At 39.1% G+C, this 17,418-nt stretch overlaps 5 protein-coding genes across 6 annotated transcripts; 4 read left to right on the top strand and 1 right to left on the bottom strand.

Annotated features, from left to right (window-relative positions):
• The first annotated feature begins 238 nt into the window (after positions 1-238).
• LOC111811898 (protein JINGUBANG-like) lies at positions 239-2,128 on the top strand. The gene has a single exon (XM_023698949.1). It carries the CDS (start codon positions 366-368, stop codon positions 1,767-1,769), a length of 1,404 nt encoding a protein of 467 aa, XP_023554717.1. The 5' UTR covers positions 239-365; the 3' UTR covers positions 1,770-2,128.
• A 3,868-nt stretch (positions 2,129-5,996) lies between these two features.
• Positions 5,997-7,950, top strand: LOC111811899. Its single transcript, XM_023698950.1, has 2 exons — positions 5,997-6,393; positions 7,678-7,950. Exons 1-2 carry the CDS (start codon positions 6,168-6,170, stop codon positions 7,821-7,823), a joined length of 372 nt encoding a protein of 123 aa, XP_023554718.1. The 5' UTR covers positions 5,997-6,167; the 3' UTR covers positions 7,824-7,950.
• A 1,040-nt stretch (positions 7,951-8,990) lies between these two features.
• Positions 8,991-13,690, top strand: LOC111811470 (pentatricopeptide repeat-containing protein At2g15630, mitochondrial). 2 transcript variants are annotated; one of them, XM_023698335.1, is made up of 2 exons: positions 8,991-10,953; positions 13,607-13,690. In XM_023698335.1, the coding sequence occupies exons 1-2, from the start codon at positions 9,127-9,129 to the stop codon at positions 13,649-13,651; spliced, it is 1,872 nt and encodes a 623-aa protein (XP_023554103.1). In that variant the 5' UTR covers positions 8,991-9,126; the 3' UTR covers positions 13,652-13,690. The 2 variants fall into 2 exon arrangements, with proteins under 2 accessions (XP_023554103.1, XP_023554102.1); XM_023698334.1 differs by lacking the exon at positions 13,607-13,690 and having other exon boundaries at positions 8,991-11,183.
• A 196-nt stretch (positions 13,691-13,886) lies between these two features.
• Positions 13,887-15,469, top strand: LOC111811471 (transmembrane protein 45B-like). Its single transcript, XM_023698336.1, has one exon. The coding sequence runs from the start codon at positions 13,906-13,908 to the stop codon at positions 14,740-14,742; it is 837 nt and encodes a 278-aa protein (XP_023554104.1). The 5' UTR covers positions 13,887-13,905; the 3' UTR covers positions 14,743-15,469.
• A 597-nt stretch (positions 15,470-16,066) lies between these two features.
• On the bottom strand, positions 16,067-16,879 carry LOC111811473. Its single transcript, XM_023698337.1, has one exon. The coding sequence runs from the start codon at positions 16,639-16,641 to the stop codon at positions 16,261-16,263; it is 381 nt and encodes a 126-aa protein (XP_023554105.1). The 5' UTR covers positions 16,642-16,879; the 3' UTR covers positions 16,067-16,260.
• Positions 16,880-17,418: the final 539 nt, after the last annotated feature.

Below are 17,418 nucleotides of genomic sequence, written 5' to 3'. Positions count from 1 at the left end.
AACGCTTGTTCCACACCGCAGAATTAGCGTGTGAAGTTTAAACGCCGTACAAAAAAGAAATAATTAAAAAAGAAATTAAAATCGTGGTCTTTTTCCAACCCACCAAATTCATCTGCCATGTTACCGGCACAACCGGTGAACCGGTTCCTTCAGATAATTATTTCTCTCTCACCACGTGGCATTATTTTTATTTTTCTCTAATATATATATATTTTTTTTCTCTATATATATTCTTCTCCTCTCTCTCTCCCTCCCCGTAGAAACCCTCGGGATTGTTATCGTTGTTAGGTGTATTGAAATTTCGTTTAATTCTGTGAAGAAGAATTTTGAAACGATTTCTTGGGGGTTTGATTCTTCGATTCTAGATGAGAGAGGAGCAAGGAAGAGGAGTCATGGTGATGGAGCGGCGGAGTGGATTGAATCGGAAGAGATTTGGAGCTTATTTACAGTCCGATCCGGCGATTTTGGCCGGTGACGATGACGATTTCTCCCCCCGGCATAGCAATGCCTCCACTGCGACTAGTCCGGTTTATAACTTTGAGAAATCGCCGGCGAGCGGTGAGGCTTCGCCGTACTTGATGTCGCCGTGGAATCAATCTGCTTCGCCGTATTCAAAATCTCCATGGATCGTTCCGTCGGGGATGAATCTGTACGACGATGGATTCTTCGCTCGGAGTGGACTCGTCGGCTCTCTGGTGCGAGAGGAAGGTCATGTGTATTCGTTAGCGGTAGCAGGGGATTTGTTGTACACTGGATCTGATAGCAAGAACATTCGCGTGTGGAAGAATTTGGAGGAGTACGCTGGATTTAAATCGAACAGTGGTTTGGTGAAGGCGATAATCTTGTACGGAGATAGAATCTTCACAGGACATCAAGACGGAAAGATTCGTATATGGAAGGTTTCATCGAAGAATCCGAAATCTCATAGCCGAATCGGAAGCCTGCCGACATTGAAGGAATTCGTAAAAAGCTCGATGAATCCGAAAAATTATGTGAAAGTCCGTCGCAACCGTAACGTCCTCCGTATAAAGCATTTCGACGCCATTTCATCGATGAGTCTGAACGAGGAGTTAGGGCTTTTGTACTCTGGATCTTGGGACAAAACGATGAAGGTCTGGCGAATCGCAGATTCGAAATGCCTCGAATCAATCGCCGCTCACGACGACGCCGTGAACGCCGTCGCATCTGGATTAGAAAGCCTTGTATTCACCGGATCCGCAGATGGAACAGTGAAGGTCTGGCGGAGGGAGTTACAGGGGAAAGGCACAAAGCATTTTCTGGTTCAGGTATTGTTGAAGCAAGAAAATGCGATAACCGCGTTGGCTGTGAATAAATCATCGGCAGTGTTGTACTGCGGTTCATCAGACGGAGTAGTGAATTATTGGGAGAGCGAGAAGCATTTATCACACGGCGGCGTCCTCCACGGCCATAAACTGGCTGTACTTTGCTTAGCGACTGCCGGAAACTTAGTGTTCAGTGGATCAGCGGACAAAAACATTTGCGTGTGGCGGAGGGAAGAAAACAGCGGATCTCACACATGTCTCTCAGTTCTAACCGGCCACTCCGGGCCGGTCAAATGCTTAGCCGTTAAGGAAGACGACGAAGAAGAATCTCCATCGCCGCCGGGCAAAAAGTTGTACCGGCGATGGATTGTGTACAGTGGTAGCCTGGACCGGTCGGTGAAGGTGTGGCGCGTGGCAGAGAACGCGTCGGAGATGCTGAAACTGGCGGACGCGGATAGGCCGTACCTGACCTACAAGAAGCAGTAAAGGCAGAAAAAGGGAGGTACCAGGCGTGCCGTCTTGCATGGCGTTTTGGGTAGTTGCAGAAGGTGGGATTCGCTGCGGAAGAGTCTATGGAACTCGAGGCCTCTACACCAATGCAATCCCGCCACGTGTTGGGAGGAGGGGGGGAGTCTACAAAAACGTGCTTGGATTGCAAATAGAGAGTTTGTTAGGGGTGGGGGTTTGTGAATACCGAATTTTTCAGGTATGAAAAGGAAAGTTTGGATTAAATATTCTGTTTTGTTGTGTGTTTCTTTATGTAGATAAATTTTAGGTCACATATTCATACACATGTTTTGTAGTTTACCCTAAGTTATAATATAAAGCTGTAATATTCTCTTTCACTTTTTTTTTTTTTATTTTACCTTTTTCTTTACATATTATTACCAATTTACCATTTTAAATCTTATTTTTTCGTCATCTTTAAGGTAAAACGCTAAATTACACGTTTGGGTCTATTTTTGAAAAATGTGGAACTATTTTTGAAAAATGTGGAACAATTCAGATAAATAGAGAAAAAAAATTTGGAACAAAGAACATATTAATTTTTAAAAAATTAATTATAAAACATCTCATTTTAAATTTTTAATTTTAATAAATTTCATTACTTCAACCAGTGCGGTTTGTTCTATTGATTTACGTAATTGGAAGTAACCAAATAACCAATTAGGTTTACATTTACGTAATTGGAAGTAACCAAATAACCAATTAGGTTTACATTTACGTAATTGGAAGTAACCAAATAACCAGTTTACATTTACGTAATTGGAAGTAACCAAATAACCAATTAGGTTTACAAAGAAACTTAGAAATTGATCACACAGGATAGAACCAATTAGGTTTACAAAGAAACTTAGAAATTGATCACACAGAATAGAGCTCAACAGAAAACTGAAAGGTAAGCATCAAAAGAGAGTACTTGAGTTCTCCCAATAACTAAAAAGTGTATCACCCAATAACTAAAAAGTGTATCACCCAATAACTAAAAAGTGTATCATTGAGACTTTAAACTGAAAGGTATGCGGATAGGCCGTACCGATTCTTTGAAATCCTTCCTTTCTTCAAACTGATCAGTAGTTCCTCGTATAAAATCATTGAGACTTTAAAGATATAGTAATATGGAGAAAGACTAGACATAACTAGAAGCGTCCCTTGTTTCAAAAAGAGGAGGACCGGTTATTCACATTTCATTTGATGGTCAAAGGCAAATTGAAAGCTAAACAGAGGTAATTCTAATGATTTTCGAGGGAAAAAATAGAGATGTCTCCTACGTTACTCGAAATATGTGAAATATGTGAAATATGTGAAAGTATCGACGTAATTTCATAGAGTCATTCGGTCTAAATGCTACATGTAGAACATAAACCAGATGAAGGAACGATCTAAATCACAACCGGCGAATTTGAATTCCTATATAACCACGAGAATAAGATATACACGAAGAGAGAATAAGATATACACGAAGAACGCAAGTAGGAATTATATTAACCATAAACTAAAATTCGTCATTCTACAATAAATTTTAATAATAAACTATGATAACAATTCACCAATAAAAGAACTTATTACTTAATTATTGTTTATACGATTTTTTAAATTTAGATACAAACTATTTTTAAATGATTATAATTTGTATCTATTTAGTTTTTGAATTTATAAATTTAATCGTTAAACTATCAAATTTATAAGAATTCACAGATATACACAAGAAAGAAAGTTCAAGGAAATGTTCATATCAATTTCACCATTTTCTTTGGTAGTGGTTTCTCTTGATGCAATTTTCCCTAATATATTTAAACCTAATTTAAAAAAAAATGGTGAGAAATGTTAATTCGAGACGAAATGATGCAATGTTTACTCGTCTCCTACATCGCGATCGGGGCAATTTCTGCACCGTCGCACAAAAACAGAGAGATCGAACATAAATTCGTCACAAAAACATCTTCAGATTTACATTACAAACTCAAAAATCTTGCCCATAACGGCCTCACAATCACATCACCAAACAACAAACCGATCGATAAGCAAGAAAATAGTGGATTCCGAAAGAATCACCTCTTTCCGATCATCGATTGCTCTGATCTGGTTCGTAGCCTCCTCGATCGATGTCTCCCGGCGATCTGTCGTTGATTCGTCTCTGAGCTTCGGGAAGAACCGTCTGGAAGAGCCTGCGAATCGATCGCGGAACTTGGCGAGCTCGCTTATGCACATATCCACGGTAGGCGAAATCTTCATATAGAGAGTGATTTGTAAAGAGAAGAAGAGGAGATTAGGTTTGGGGAATGAATGTGAGAGAGGAATCGGTTTAGGGTTTATAAGGAGAGCGATGAGATGGCGATTTGGGGAAGTTTGAAGTCTGTGTGTGTATGTGTGTGTGAGGGCGGGAAGAGACGAGAGGCGCACGCAGTTCTGTTTGGGCACACGGTTTGCGCCCATTATGGTTGGCCCAATGGATATTCTTAATATCCATTTTTTCATTTGGAAATGGTTTCTTTTTCAAAACACTTACTTCAATTTATTGCTTTCCAAATGAAGAATTCAAACAATTGAAAATGTGGGCGTTTTGCAATCGTGTCGATAATTTCGTGAGCGATCTCTTTGAGCAGGTATTAGTGATCGTGTGGTTTTGACTTCTATGTGCCTTTAATGTCTCGTGGTTCCTTACTATAATTGTCTTTGGTTTGGTGGTAATATTCTCGATCATTCTATGATAGCTTGATTTGTTGTGTGTGATCGCTCGCTCGTGATTGCATTAGTCGTTGGTATTTTGTTGTTCTTAATGCTTGTGTTCTTCGTAATAGTGGGGTTGAGTCACTAGGATATCTGGGGACGTGCTCTTATGGGGTGGCTCTTTGTAAGAGCTTAAGCCCATCGTTAGTAGATATTGTCTTCCTTGGACTTTCTCTTTTGGGAATCACTGTCTATTAGGGAAAGGTTTCCATGCTCTTATAAGAATGTTTCGTTTCTTTCTCCAACCATATGGGAACTTACAATCCACCCCCTTGGGGGCCAAAGTCTTCGCTGGCACACCGTTTGGTACTCGACCCTGATACACTAGGATATCTGGGGACGTGCTCTTATGGGGTGGCTCTTCGTAAGAGTTTAAGCTCATTGTTAGTAGATATTGTCTTCCTTGAACTTTCCCTTTTGGGAATCCCTATCTATTAGGGAGAGGCTTCCACGCTCTTATAAAGAATGCTTCGTTTCCTTCTCCAACCAATATGAGATTTCACAATCTACCCCCTTTGAGCCCAGAGTCTTCGCTGGCACACTATTTGGTGCTTGACCCTGATACACTGGGATATCTGGGGACGTGCTCTTATGGGGTGGCTCTTCGTAAGAGCTTAAGCCCATCGTTAGTAGATATTGTCTTCCTTGGGCTTTCCCTTTTGGGAATCTCTGTCTATTAGGGAGAGGTTTCCACACTCTTACAAAGAATGTTTTGTTTCCTTCTCCAACCAATATGGGATTTCACAATCCACCCCCTTCGGGGCCAGAGTCTTTGCTGGCACACCGTTTGGTGCTTGACCCTGATACACTAGGATATCTGGGGACGTGCTCTTATGGGGGTGGCTCTTTGTAAGAGCTTAAGCCCATTGTTAGTAGATATTGTCTTCTTTGGACATTCTTGTCTATTAGGGAGAGGGAGGTTTCCACGCTTTTATAAGGAATGTTTCGTTTTCTTCTCCAACCAATATGGGATCTCACAATCCACCCCCTTCGGGGCTAGAGTCTTCGTTGGCACACTGTTTGGTGCTTGACCCTAATACAATTTGTAAGAGCCCAAGCCCATCGTGGGTAGATATTGTCTTTTTTGAACTTTCCCTTATGTGTTTCCCTTCAACGTTTTAAAACGCGTCTGTTAGACGAACACGAGTCTCCACAATGGTATGATATTGTGCACTTTGAGCATAAGCTCTCATGGCTTTGCTTTGGGTTTCCCCAAAAGGCCTCACACCAATGGAGTTAGTATTCCTCACTTATAAACCCATGATCATTCCCTAAATTAGCGGATGTGGGACTTCCATCATCCAACAGCGTCTACTCATGATGAGAGATTTCCACACTCTTATAAAGAATGTTTGGTTCATGGGAGATCTTTCCATAAAAAGTTTAGGAATAATTATAACATTTAATTTTATAATTTTTTTAATTAGGAAAAAAAAGAGAATAAATTTAACGCGGGTTACGATTACAGCCTAAACTGGACGCGGTCTTCCGATATTCAGAGTCCAAACAGACCCAAAGCCCTCGCCCTTCCTCAATCCTCTTCGTCTTCCTCCGAACTCGGCGGTTGAAGACTCGCCGTCGCCCTCAAATCGGCTGAATCCGCCGGCGCAACGATGTCGTACGACGACGTGGAGATTGAAGACATGGAGTGGAATGAGGAACTGCAGGCCTTCACGTACCCATGCCCGTGCGGCGACTTGTTCCAGATTACGAAGGAGGATCTTAAGCTCGGTGAAGAGATTGCTCGGTGCCCTAGCTGTTCTCTTTACATCACAGTTATCTACAACATGGAAGATTTTCTCGGAGACTCTGATCAGAAGAATAACAAAGGACTTCAGCCCTCCAAGCAACAGCCTATCGTTGTCGCTTGACAATTCAGGTAATTAACCGATCGAAACTTCAGACTTGTTTAGGTCGCCGGTATGTTTTGATGCAATCGTTTTTTTGGCGGTTCGTTTTAGGTTACCTTGTTCATACGTCCATATTCTGATATGCCTTTTGAATTTTAGAATATGATTTCATTTGTTTAGTTATATAGCGTGAGAAAATTTCCAATTGCTTTGTCTCCTTTTCCCTGCGATAAAATTGTTCAGAGATAAATTTGTGAAAATGAATACTTCTTCTGAAAGCATTATGCTATTGTGTTTGTGTTTCGCTCGTCTAGTCTTAAAGATTAACCATGTAAGGACATCATTTTGGTCATTTTTGGTACACTATATTGAAGGCCTCATCATTTTCTCGATTCAACTTCTCTAACTAGAAGGTAGAAAGATGGAGGAAGTAGCTCTGGATGAATCTAAAACGCACACAATAATATATCTTATTCCAGAAGCTCTATGTTTAGTTTGTGACCAAATGATTTCAATTTTGGGATTGAGAAAAGAGAATATGTTTTGCTACACCCCCAGGAGGACGATTTCAATTGGCTAGTTATATGGCTTAGTTCAATAGATATGACCAGTTCAATTGGCTAGAGAATGCTTATCAATTTTCTGAAGCTATGATCATATATGGAAAGGGTAGCCCTATCACTACGACCTGCCCTTTGTACACACTGCCTCGAATCGTTAGAAAAAGCGCTGGCAGTTCTTTGAACGTTTTTCCTGTTAGTAATTTGAATTTATTACCTCTGTTTTCTGGGTTGTTTCACTTGGCCCTTCTTTTTACTTATCAAATGGAGCAATTGTTAAAATGCATAAATCAAATGTTTAGAGATGATTTCCTGAAAATGTATATCTTCCTAAGAGTTATACTTAATTGTGTGTGTTTTTGTTCATCTACCGGTTACCATCTAAGGACATCTTTTTGGTCATTGTTCATAATCTGTTTCTTATGCTTGTTTCCTAAGCAGAAAGATATATTGTATTTATAGGTTCGTCTTTTTTCACTCAACTTCTCCGACTTCGAGATTGAAAAATGGAGGAAGTAGCTCTGTTTGAATCTAGACCACTTTTAAGAATATATCTAGTCCTCTGAGTCTTTTGTGTTTAGTTTGTGACCATAAATATGTCATCAGTGCAAGTCTCTAATTTTGTAGCAGAGAGATGCTCTAAAATCCATCAATTCATAGTTGGAATGGTCTTCTAATGTCTTTAGTTTCTTCTTCAACACAGAAATTATATTCTTCTCTTCGTTAGCTTTATATGGATCATCCTTTTTGCAGAGTCCTCGAACGCGAATCATGGTGTAACCACGACAGCTACACATGTTGTTGCAGATGAAATTTTGTCATCCATTGTTGTTATTTCGGAGACGTTCGTCGCCATTATAGTTTCTTCTTTTTCTTTTGTTTTCTTCCCCACCCCTTGAAAAAGTAATTTATAGATTCTTGATCTTTGCACAATCTAATGGTAAAGAGTGGTGATTTCTTTGGTCGATCTTTCAGACACAGAATGGATGAAAAGCTCTAATGATCTAAATCCTTTGCTGTTCCTCATTTTTAGTTCTTCTACTTTGTGTATGGAAATTTCAGGATAATGACTTGTTTATTAGATTGAATTATGGATTGATCAAAGTGTATGAAGTCATCAAGAACATTCAGAGAATTCTGGGGAGGATAATGGGAGAGACAACAAAAATCCCTTCTTGGAAATGCTGATTGGATAGGTTTCTCTTTCACGGTGTATAGATTTACTTTCCTTCCTCAAAATTGAAGAACAGTATGATGAATGCTGCAAAAACAGAATGATTTTGAGCTGAAAAACAGCCTTTTCTTTGAACTCTTGAAGAATATGTTTTTCTTTATTTTTTTTTTTTTAAATTTATGTGATAATAAAATTTGAATTTCTATCTTACTTCGAAGTTCTTGCTTAGACACCCGTAAACGAGACTTATTTAGGTTGTGTTATAACTACCCTAGCTAAATCTATTGATGGCCGAGGTGAATTTCAGCTTCTGCCTCTTGGTTACTTGAATCCACCATTTTTGTTATTATTTCGGGACGTTTCCTATACGATTCTCTTCAAATAGTCTTCAAATAAGACTTGCTTGGTTACTTGAATCCACCATTTCTGTTATTATTTCGGGACGTTTCCTATACGATTCTCTTCAAATAGTCTTCAAATAAGACTTGTTGTTATTGATTCTATGATTCCTAACAGGCTTACCGATAAAAACGATGTCTCTACTTGATCATTTAAGAAACATTAATATCAAAACATATATTTTCTCTAATATGATTTTTTTTTTCGATTTCATTCTTTGTTGTCCAATTGAAATATGATAAAATATATTTATTCATTTGGAACGAACTAAATAAAATGATTACTCTATTTAAAAAAAAAATTAATTTTTATATTTTTTTAGGGCATTAAATAAATTATTTTAAAAAAAAAATTATCTTATGAGTTTTTATATTTTTTTAGTGTGCTAAATAAATATTCTTTTAAAAAATATATATTTTTTGAAAATATTGAACAAACCTATAAATATTTACTATAAATACACTATTTCTGGAAAGAAAGCTTCCATAGCCATAGCTCATTGTCTTCGCCGAGAAAACGAGCAGGAAAGCTTCCACCTTATTCCAGTTTGTTCCTCTCAGTCTCAGCCAATAAACTACTGAAGAAGACGCTCTTAGCTCAGGTAAATTTCTCTCCATTTTCCTTCGACTATGAATCGTTACAAAATTCTGAAGCTTTCTTCGTTGAATTTCCAAGCAACCACTAATTCCCAATCCTTCGCACTTTTCTCTTCGATTTCTCCCCATAAAACACCACCAGATTCTCAATTTCCATCTCCCAATTCAACCACAAAAGCCAATTCGACTCTAACCCAGAATTCTCTCGAGAAATTCGCCCGGTCCTCTCAGTGGCATTTCATCAAACAGGTTGAATCCACTCTGACTCCGTCGCTTATTTCCGATACCCTTCAAAATCTTCACGATTCTCCACAAATTGTTCTCGAATTGTTAAACCATTTACAACATGGATTACTTGATTCTCGAACCCATTGCCTTGCCATTGTCATTGTTGCTCGTCTTCCATCTCCCAAACCCACTTTACAGCTTCTAAAACAAGCTGTTGGGTGTGGCACTAATTCAGTTAAGGAGATTTTTGAATTGTTAGCGGCTTCTCGTGATCAATTGGGTGTTAAAAGCAGTATTGTTTTTGATTACTTGATTAAGTCCTGTTGCGAATTGAATAGGGCAGATGAAGCTTTTGAGTGTTTTTACATGATGAAGGAAAAGGGTGTTGCACCCAAGATTGAGACCTGCAATGATTTGCTGAGTTTGTTTCTTAAGTTGAATAGAACTGAAACAGCTTGGGTTTTGTATGCTGAGATGTTTAGATTGAGGATAAAATCTAGCGTTTATACATTTAACATAATGATCAATGTTCTATGCAAGGAGGGGAAGTTGAAGAAGGCTAAGGATTTTATTGAGCATATGGAATGCTTAGGGGTTAAACCGAATGTTGTTACGTATAATACAATTGTTCATGGATATTGTTCGAGAGGGAGAGTTGAAGGGGCTGATGCTATTTTGAGTACTATGAAAAGGAAAAATATTCGACCTGATTCTTACACATATGGATCTCTAATCAGCGGAATGTGCAAGCAAGGACGACTTGAAGAAGCGTCGAAGATTTTTGAAGAAATGGTACAAAATGGGTTACTTCCTAGTGCTGTAACTTATAATACTTTGATTGATGGATTTTGCAATAAGGGTAATTTGGATATGGCCTTTGGTTATAAGGATGAAATGATGAAGAAGGGCATAATGCCGACTGTATCAACGTATAACTTGTTGATTCATGCATTGTTTATGGAGCAAAAATATGATGAAGCTGAAGGTATGATCAAGGAAATTCACGAGAAAGGTATTGCTCCCGATGCTATTACGTATAATATCTTGATCAATGGGTATTGTAGATGTGGAAATGCAAAGAAAGCATTTCGTCTGCACGACGAAATGTTGGCGAGTGGCATTCGGCCAACGAAAGTGACATACACATCACTAATTCATGTTTTGAGCAAAAAGAATAGAATAAAGGAGGCAGATGATTTGTTTAAAAAGATCACAAGTAAAGGTATGTTGCCCGATGTCATTATGTTTAATGCTTTGATAGATGGTCATTGCTCAAACGGTAATGTGGAGCGTGCGTTTGAGCTTCTGAAAGATATGGATAGGATGAAGGTTCGTCCCGATGAAGTGACTTTCAATACAATAATGCAAGGACGTTGTAGGGAAGGAAAAGTCGAAGAAGCCCGTGAACTTTTCGATGAGATGAAGAGAAGAGGAATTAAGCCTGACCATGTTAGCTTCAATACACTGATAAGTGGTTATAGTCGACGAGGCGACGTAAAGGATGCTTTCAGAGTACGGGATGAGATGCTCGATAAAGGATTCAATCCTACTCTTCTAACTTATAACGCCCTTATACAAGGGTTATTCAAAAACCAAGAAGGTCATCATGCTGAAGAGCTGCTCAAAGAAATGGTAAGTAAAGGTATTACTCCCGATGATAGCACTTATTTCTCATTGATTGAAGGTATTACTAAAGTTAATAGTCCTGTTGAAACTTAGAACACATAAGAGTATTTATTTGGCAGAGATTTTCATAGATCACCTGCATGTAAACCTTCATGTTTAGAATGTTGTTTTGAGTTATATATTGCAAGAGTCTCTGACATACTTAGCTGAGACATAGATATCAGTTGATTCTAAAACTGAAGAATCTGTTCATTATTAGTAGCCAAAAGAGTTGCTCTCATTTACTGAAATTTCTGCTCATACCCTCTTGCACAAGATGAAATTCATATATGTTTCACATAATATTGTCCCCTTGAACAACTTGGTGTACAAGGACAAGTTTCTCGAGCTTCTATGGATTTCGAAGCACTATAAGATACGATGTTCAAATGGTAAAAAGACAAGCCTTGAAGTAGAATCAATGTGAGATTCTATATTGGTTGGAGAGGGGAACAAAACATTCCTTATAAGGGTGTAGAAACCTCTCCCTAGCTAGCAAACACATTTTAAAACCTTGACGGGAAGCCTAGAAGGGAAAACTCAAAGAGGACAATATTTGCTAGCGGTGGACTTGGCTGTTACAAATGGTATCAGAGCTAGACATTGGGCGGTGTGCCAGCGAGGACGCTGGACCCCTAAGGGGGGTGGATTGTGAGATCTCACATTGGTTGAAGAGGGGAACGAAACATTACTTATAAGGGTGTGGAAACCTCTCCCTAGCTAGCAAACACATTTTAAAACCTTGAGGGGAAGCCTAGAAGGGAAAACTCAAAGAGGACAATATTTGCTAGCGGTGGACTTGGCTGTTACAAATGGTATCAGAGCTAGACATTGGGCGGTGTGCCAGCGAGGACGCTGGACCCCTAAGGGGGGTGGATTGTGAGATCTCACATTGGTTGAAGAGGGGAACGAAACATTACTTATAAGGGTGTGGAAACCTCTCCCTAGCTAGCAAACACATTTTAAAACCTTGAGGGGAAGCCTAGAAGGGAAAACTCAAAGAGGACAATATTTGCTAGCGGTGGACTTGGCTGTTACAAATGGTATCAGAGCTAGACATTGGGCGGTGTGCCAGCGAGGACGCTGGACCCCTAAGGGGGATAGATTGTGAGATCCCACGTTGATTGGAGAAGGGAACGAAACATTCCTTATAAGGGTGTAAAACCTCTTGAACCTTGAGGAGAAGCCAAGAAGGGAAAGCCCAAGAGGACAATATCTGCTAGCGGTGGATTTGGGCTGTTCATCCTCCTTATTAATGTCCGTTGTTCCTTTGATACCTCTCATCCCCAGCTAAGGCTAAAACCTCGAGCAGAATCCAAAGGGAAACTATCTACCCTTATCTCTTTCCCATCGACGGTGCAGTCTCTATTATAATTCAAAGACGAGACTGTCAGTCTTTCTTCCCCTATAGTTATCAAAAGTTAGAGACATGGATCATTACAATTGTGGCTCATCTTTGTTCGAGTGAGCAGGACGTCTCATCTTTTACTATATCATCGGTCGAATTATAACAATAAAGGAAGGGATGAGATAAGATTGTGAAAAACTTTATTACAGATTCGAAATGGGCATTCCATGGTGGGTCAAGGAAAGTTCAAAAGGTTCATTCTAGGCGATCCTTTCACGGTTTTTCCTGTTAGTCTGAAACAAAAGTTTTCCCCCACTTGCCTTTTTGATGTCTACTTTCTTTATATAATAGAGCCAATAAGCATCTAGGAAGGCATGCACTAAATCTTTACCATTTATACAACCTTTAGCTTTCTATAATGTATAGAACCATAATCTGCTTCGTTTGTTGCTAGCTTTCACTATCACTATTTTCATTGGTTTGCCCATTAAATTCCTTGCAACTTTTGAGTACTCTAATGCTTAAAATGTGAGCCACATCAATAAATCAATCATGTAAATACTTTTAAGTATGATTTATTATTGAGTATATTTCTAAGCTTTCTTTGAACGTGGACTAATCGGTGCTACCCATTATGTCTCACTCAATTTGAACTTTTTTTCCTTCTTTGGTGGTTTGTAACTCCATTTATAACCATTTAGGCTCATTTTGGACAGATGACATATGTCCATCTAATACTACGAGTTCACATTCTTCTTCTTTTTCTTATTATTTGGATATTTGTGAGCGTTTGGATTAGGCTTGTGAGATCCCACGTCGGTTGGAGAGGAGAACGAAACATTCCTTATAAGGGTGTGAAAACTTCTCCCTAACAGACGCGTTTTAAGAACCTTGAGAGGAAGCCCGAAAGGGAAAGCTCAAAGAGGACAATATTTGTTAGCGGTGGGCTTGGGCTGTTACAAATGGTATCAGATCCAGACACCGGGTGGTGTGCCAGCGAGGACGCTGGCCCCCAAGGAGGTGGATTGTGAGATCCCACATCAGTTGGAGAGGAGCGAAACATTCCTTATAAGGGTATGGAAACCTCTCCCTAGCCTACATGTTCTTAAACTGCGAGGCTGACAACGATACGTAATGAGCTAAAGTAGACAATATTTGTTAGCGGTGGGTTTGAGCTATTACAAGTTTGCACGTATTTCAAATAATCTCACAGGACAATCATCGGACCTGGTTACATTTTATTGTAAAAAACTCGTGGAATACTAAATACAGGTAGGTCGTCACATGGGAATCAACAGGGGTTTTAATCCAAGGTAAGATTAACCATCACAAAATCTTGTTTTAGTTCATTTTCTACATTTTGCATCTAAGAATTGAACTGATCTATTACTCATCCAATTTTTAAAGCTCCTTTATCAACTTTTAGCAATAACTTTTGTAGTGGAAGCACATACATTATGCACCAAGCACTTGCGTGAACGACCATCATGCATTATTAGGTTGTATCTATAAGATTGCCCTGGCTTTTGGATGAACTTGGTAAGCTATAGGTCTTGAAAACAGAGGTTTCAATGGGGCAATTTGTACCTCACATAGCTTCTGGTTTTGTATTCACTCTTCTTGGCCTTTGGCATACCGTGAATACAATCAAAGCCTACAATCTCGGATGTGGTTCGAACTTTAAAGTAAGATTTTGGTACCCTCTCGATCGGCCCCATTCCAATCTCAAGTACTTAGAGCTCATTCTCGTGTTCTCTTTTTCGGTCATTGGAATTTGTGGACAATTTTGGGACTACCCTTTTGTTCATTTGTCTTTCAATGTCATCAACTTGGAGCACGCAACGATGTTCCTGCACCTTGCCATCTTTTCCGGGTTTTCCCTCTACAACGAGCTGAATCATTCGTCGAGTTTATTGTCTGGGGTTGAGGGTGTCTTTGCAGCATGTGTCTTTAGTCAAGAACTGTTCTTGCTTCATTTCCACTCGGCTGACCATAATGGCATTGAAGGCCATTACCATTGGCTCTTGCAGCTCATTGTGTTTGCGTCGCTCGTGTCGGTAATAGTAGCTGCTTGTTGTCCTACCTGCTTTCCAGCAGCCATTGTTCTTTCATTATTGGTTGTTTTGCAAGGGTGTTGGTTCATGAACATGGGGTTCATGCTATGGGTTCCAAACTTAGTTCCTAAGGGCTGCAGCATGAGAATTGTGAAGAACGGTAAAGACGAAATGCTCGGAGCAGTGATTTGTGCCTCCAAGGAAGCTGATATGAGAGCACGAGCGCTCGCTAACCTGCAATTCAGTTGGATACTAGCAGGGATTCTTATATTTACTGGATTTATAAGCCTCAAATGTACAAAATCTGAAACTTGCACCCCAAAGATCCAGATATCGGACTACGAGCAGCTTTGAGAAGCGCGAAAGATGTCTAGAACGGTCATGAATGAGGTGAATCAATTGGTCAAAACGGTCGAGACAATATCCTATAAATACTAAAAAGGCTGTGATATCGCTGTTGTTAAAACCATCAATCAGAATAAATACATCTAGAACTTGTGTATGTTTTGCAGACTGAAACTTGCTACTGAAGTCGACTTCCAGGATCAACCCGATTCAGTAGGAATCAAACATGAAGAACTGATCCAATCCGGCAGATGCGAGCGTTATCGAAACACGCTCGAAACCCGATTCAATTGGAATCCCACACGAAGAAAAGATCCTTCCCTTTAAGGCCCTACTTTTCATCTCTTTTACTGTTTGATATTCTAGCATTTATGGTATGAAAGAACTTTTCTTACTGATTCTCTGCATGATTCCTACAAAGAACACCACTGCTGATACAACACAAACGAAGAACGTATTCGAACACGGTCCATAGTGTTGACTCTCCCATGTAAATGGATTGTAACCTCCTAGATGAAAGATGAGGTGATTTCGGGTTGGAGAAGGACAAAGAACATACAAAAGAAACAACCGGACGAGAACCCTCTAGAAGGATCGAGGGTCGACAACCATTTCGCCAGCAGAGCTTCATTACGTAAACTGAAGCTCCCTATGGCTAGGCCACCCAACTCCACTAGCTTAACTACTCCCTCCCACTTAACATGATAAGGAATCACTTGAAGTAAGATTCGGATTACCTCGTTAATCGAACATCTCAAGGCAAGAATATTTGGTTGAGACTCAATCAATCCACAAGCAAGCTCGATCATGTCAATCTTGAATGATTCTAGACATGCAATCTAAACTATATAGCCCTAATGATAAGACATCACTCGAAGGAAAAGCAAAATTTAGATTACCTTATTGATCAAATATCTCAAGATAAGAACATTTGGTTGAGACTCCAATCCTTCGACAAGCAAGCTCAATCATGTCAAGTTTAAATGATTCTAAACATGTAACCTAAACTACGTAGAATCGCAAAGAAACTTAGTCTTTAACTAACGAAAGGTAAGAACACTCAGGTAAGAACACTCAGCCCTAATGATAAGAAATCACTCCAAGGGAAAGTAAAATTCAGATCTTGTTGATCAAATATCTCAAGGGAAGAACATTTGTTTAAGACAAGGTCAATCATGTCAAGCTTGAATGATTCTAAACATGCAATCTAATCTTCCATTGCTTCGTCTAATGTTACCTAAAAACTAGTTGATCAATCTTCCATTGCTTCGTCTAATGTTACCTAAAAACTAGTTGATCTTACAAGAATTCAGAAGAATATGCAATCCAAACAGATCGAACAACATACTACATTGTCATTCTTTTGAAAGCAGAAATCAAGTGAGAAAGTGTAAGAGGCCAAATGAATGTTGTCAATAGTTTTGACTGATAGAAACAATTGAGTTATAAGTAGTAAAAGTAACAGATTAACTTACAAATTCTGATTGATTCAACAATATCACCATTAACATTATAGCATCTTCTCACTCACTCAGCCTCCTCCACAGATGCCTCAATCCTGAGAAGAACAAACCCCACCGCCACTCCAACAAGAACAAGCCCATTGATAATGGCAGCAATCCTGAAAATCTCACCGGCGGCATTACAGGTAGAAGAGAGAGCCCCACCGCCGTTTTTGCCTTTACCCTTTGATGGGTATTTCAAAGAGCTCACAATGTTAGCAAATGACTGATCGGCACAAACGGGAAGGCCCAAGGAGAAGATATTGTTGTGAGCTTTCAAGCCACCAAAGGAGTTGAGGCCAGTGATGTAATGGACATTGGCGTTCCTCTGCCGCCTAGAGCCGGCGGCGATGGGGGCGGCGGTGGATATGGGCGGCGAGAGGGTAGCGGAGGCTGTAGCCGCCATTGATTGATGCCTGAAAGAAGAGGAAGAGTGAAATTAAGTGAAAACCCAGATGGGAAAAAGGGATTTGGGGAAAGAAAAGAAGGGATCGAAAGGTGTGTGGAAGAGAAATTGGGGGAATTTGGGTGAGAGATATTGAAGAAGAAGATGATGATGATGATGATGATGATGAGAGGGATATGGATAAGGTAAGAGGCGTATGAGTGGTTCATAAACAGATTAGAAATGCCAATGATTTTTTGAAACCTTTGAATATTAGCCAACGAAAAGGCTTCATTTCTTCAATCTTGTATGATATTACATTAGTAGGGGATACTATAAACATAAGCTTTAATTTGTTTGATCCGAAAGCTTCTAATTTCCATCGATATTTTCATCCCATACGTTCATCGACCTGGATCGAATCGATATTTTCATATTTTTATAAAATTGAGACCTCGACATTTGAAACTCGGATATCATTAGGTCAATCTGATTTCAATGGATGAATTTTGAACTATATTTAAAAATATTTTCTATTTCAAAGAAAAAAAAAAAGTTAAAGAACATTTTTATTAACCATATGAATTTGTTCAAAATAGTTAGTTTTCGTTTTAATTAAATTTAGAAGCGTTATTTTATCTATAGTTTCATCGTTTTTATTTAAAGCTAAGAAAATATAAGAACTCAAATCTTTATCTAATAAAAATGAAAAATATAGTAATAAAACTAGTAAGAAATCAACCTAAATTTCATAAAATAAAAATAAAAATTGTTAATGAAAAATTCTGTTTCTAACCA

The sequence above is a fragment of the Cucurbita pepo genome, chromosome LG15, assembly GCF_002806865.2.
Source record: "Cucurbita pepo subsp. pepo cultivar mu-cu-16 chromosome LG15, ASM280686v2, whole genome shotgun sequence".
NCBI lineage: Eukaryota > Viridiplantae > Streptophyta > Magnoliopsida > Cucurbitales > Cucurbitaceae > Cucurbita > Cucurbita pepo.
Note: the sequence above shows the minus strand (reverse complement) of the source record. Positions and strands in the feature narration are given on the sequence as shown.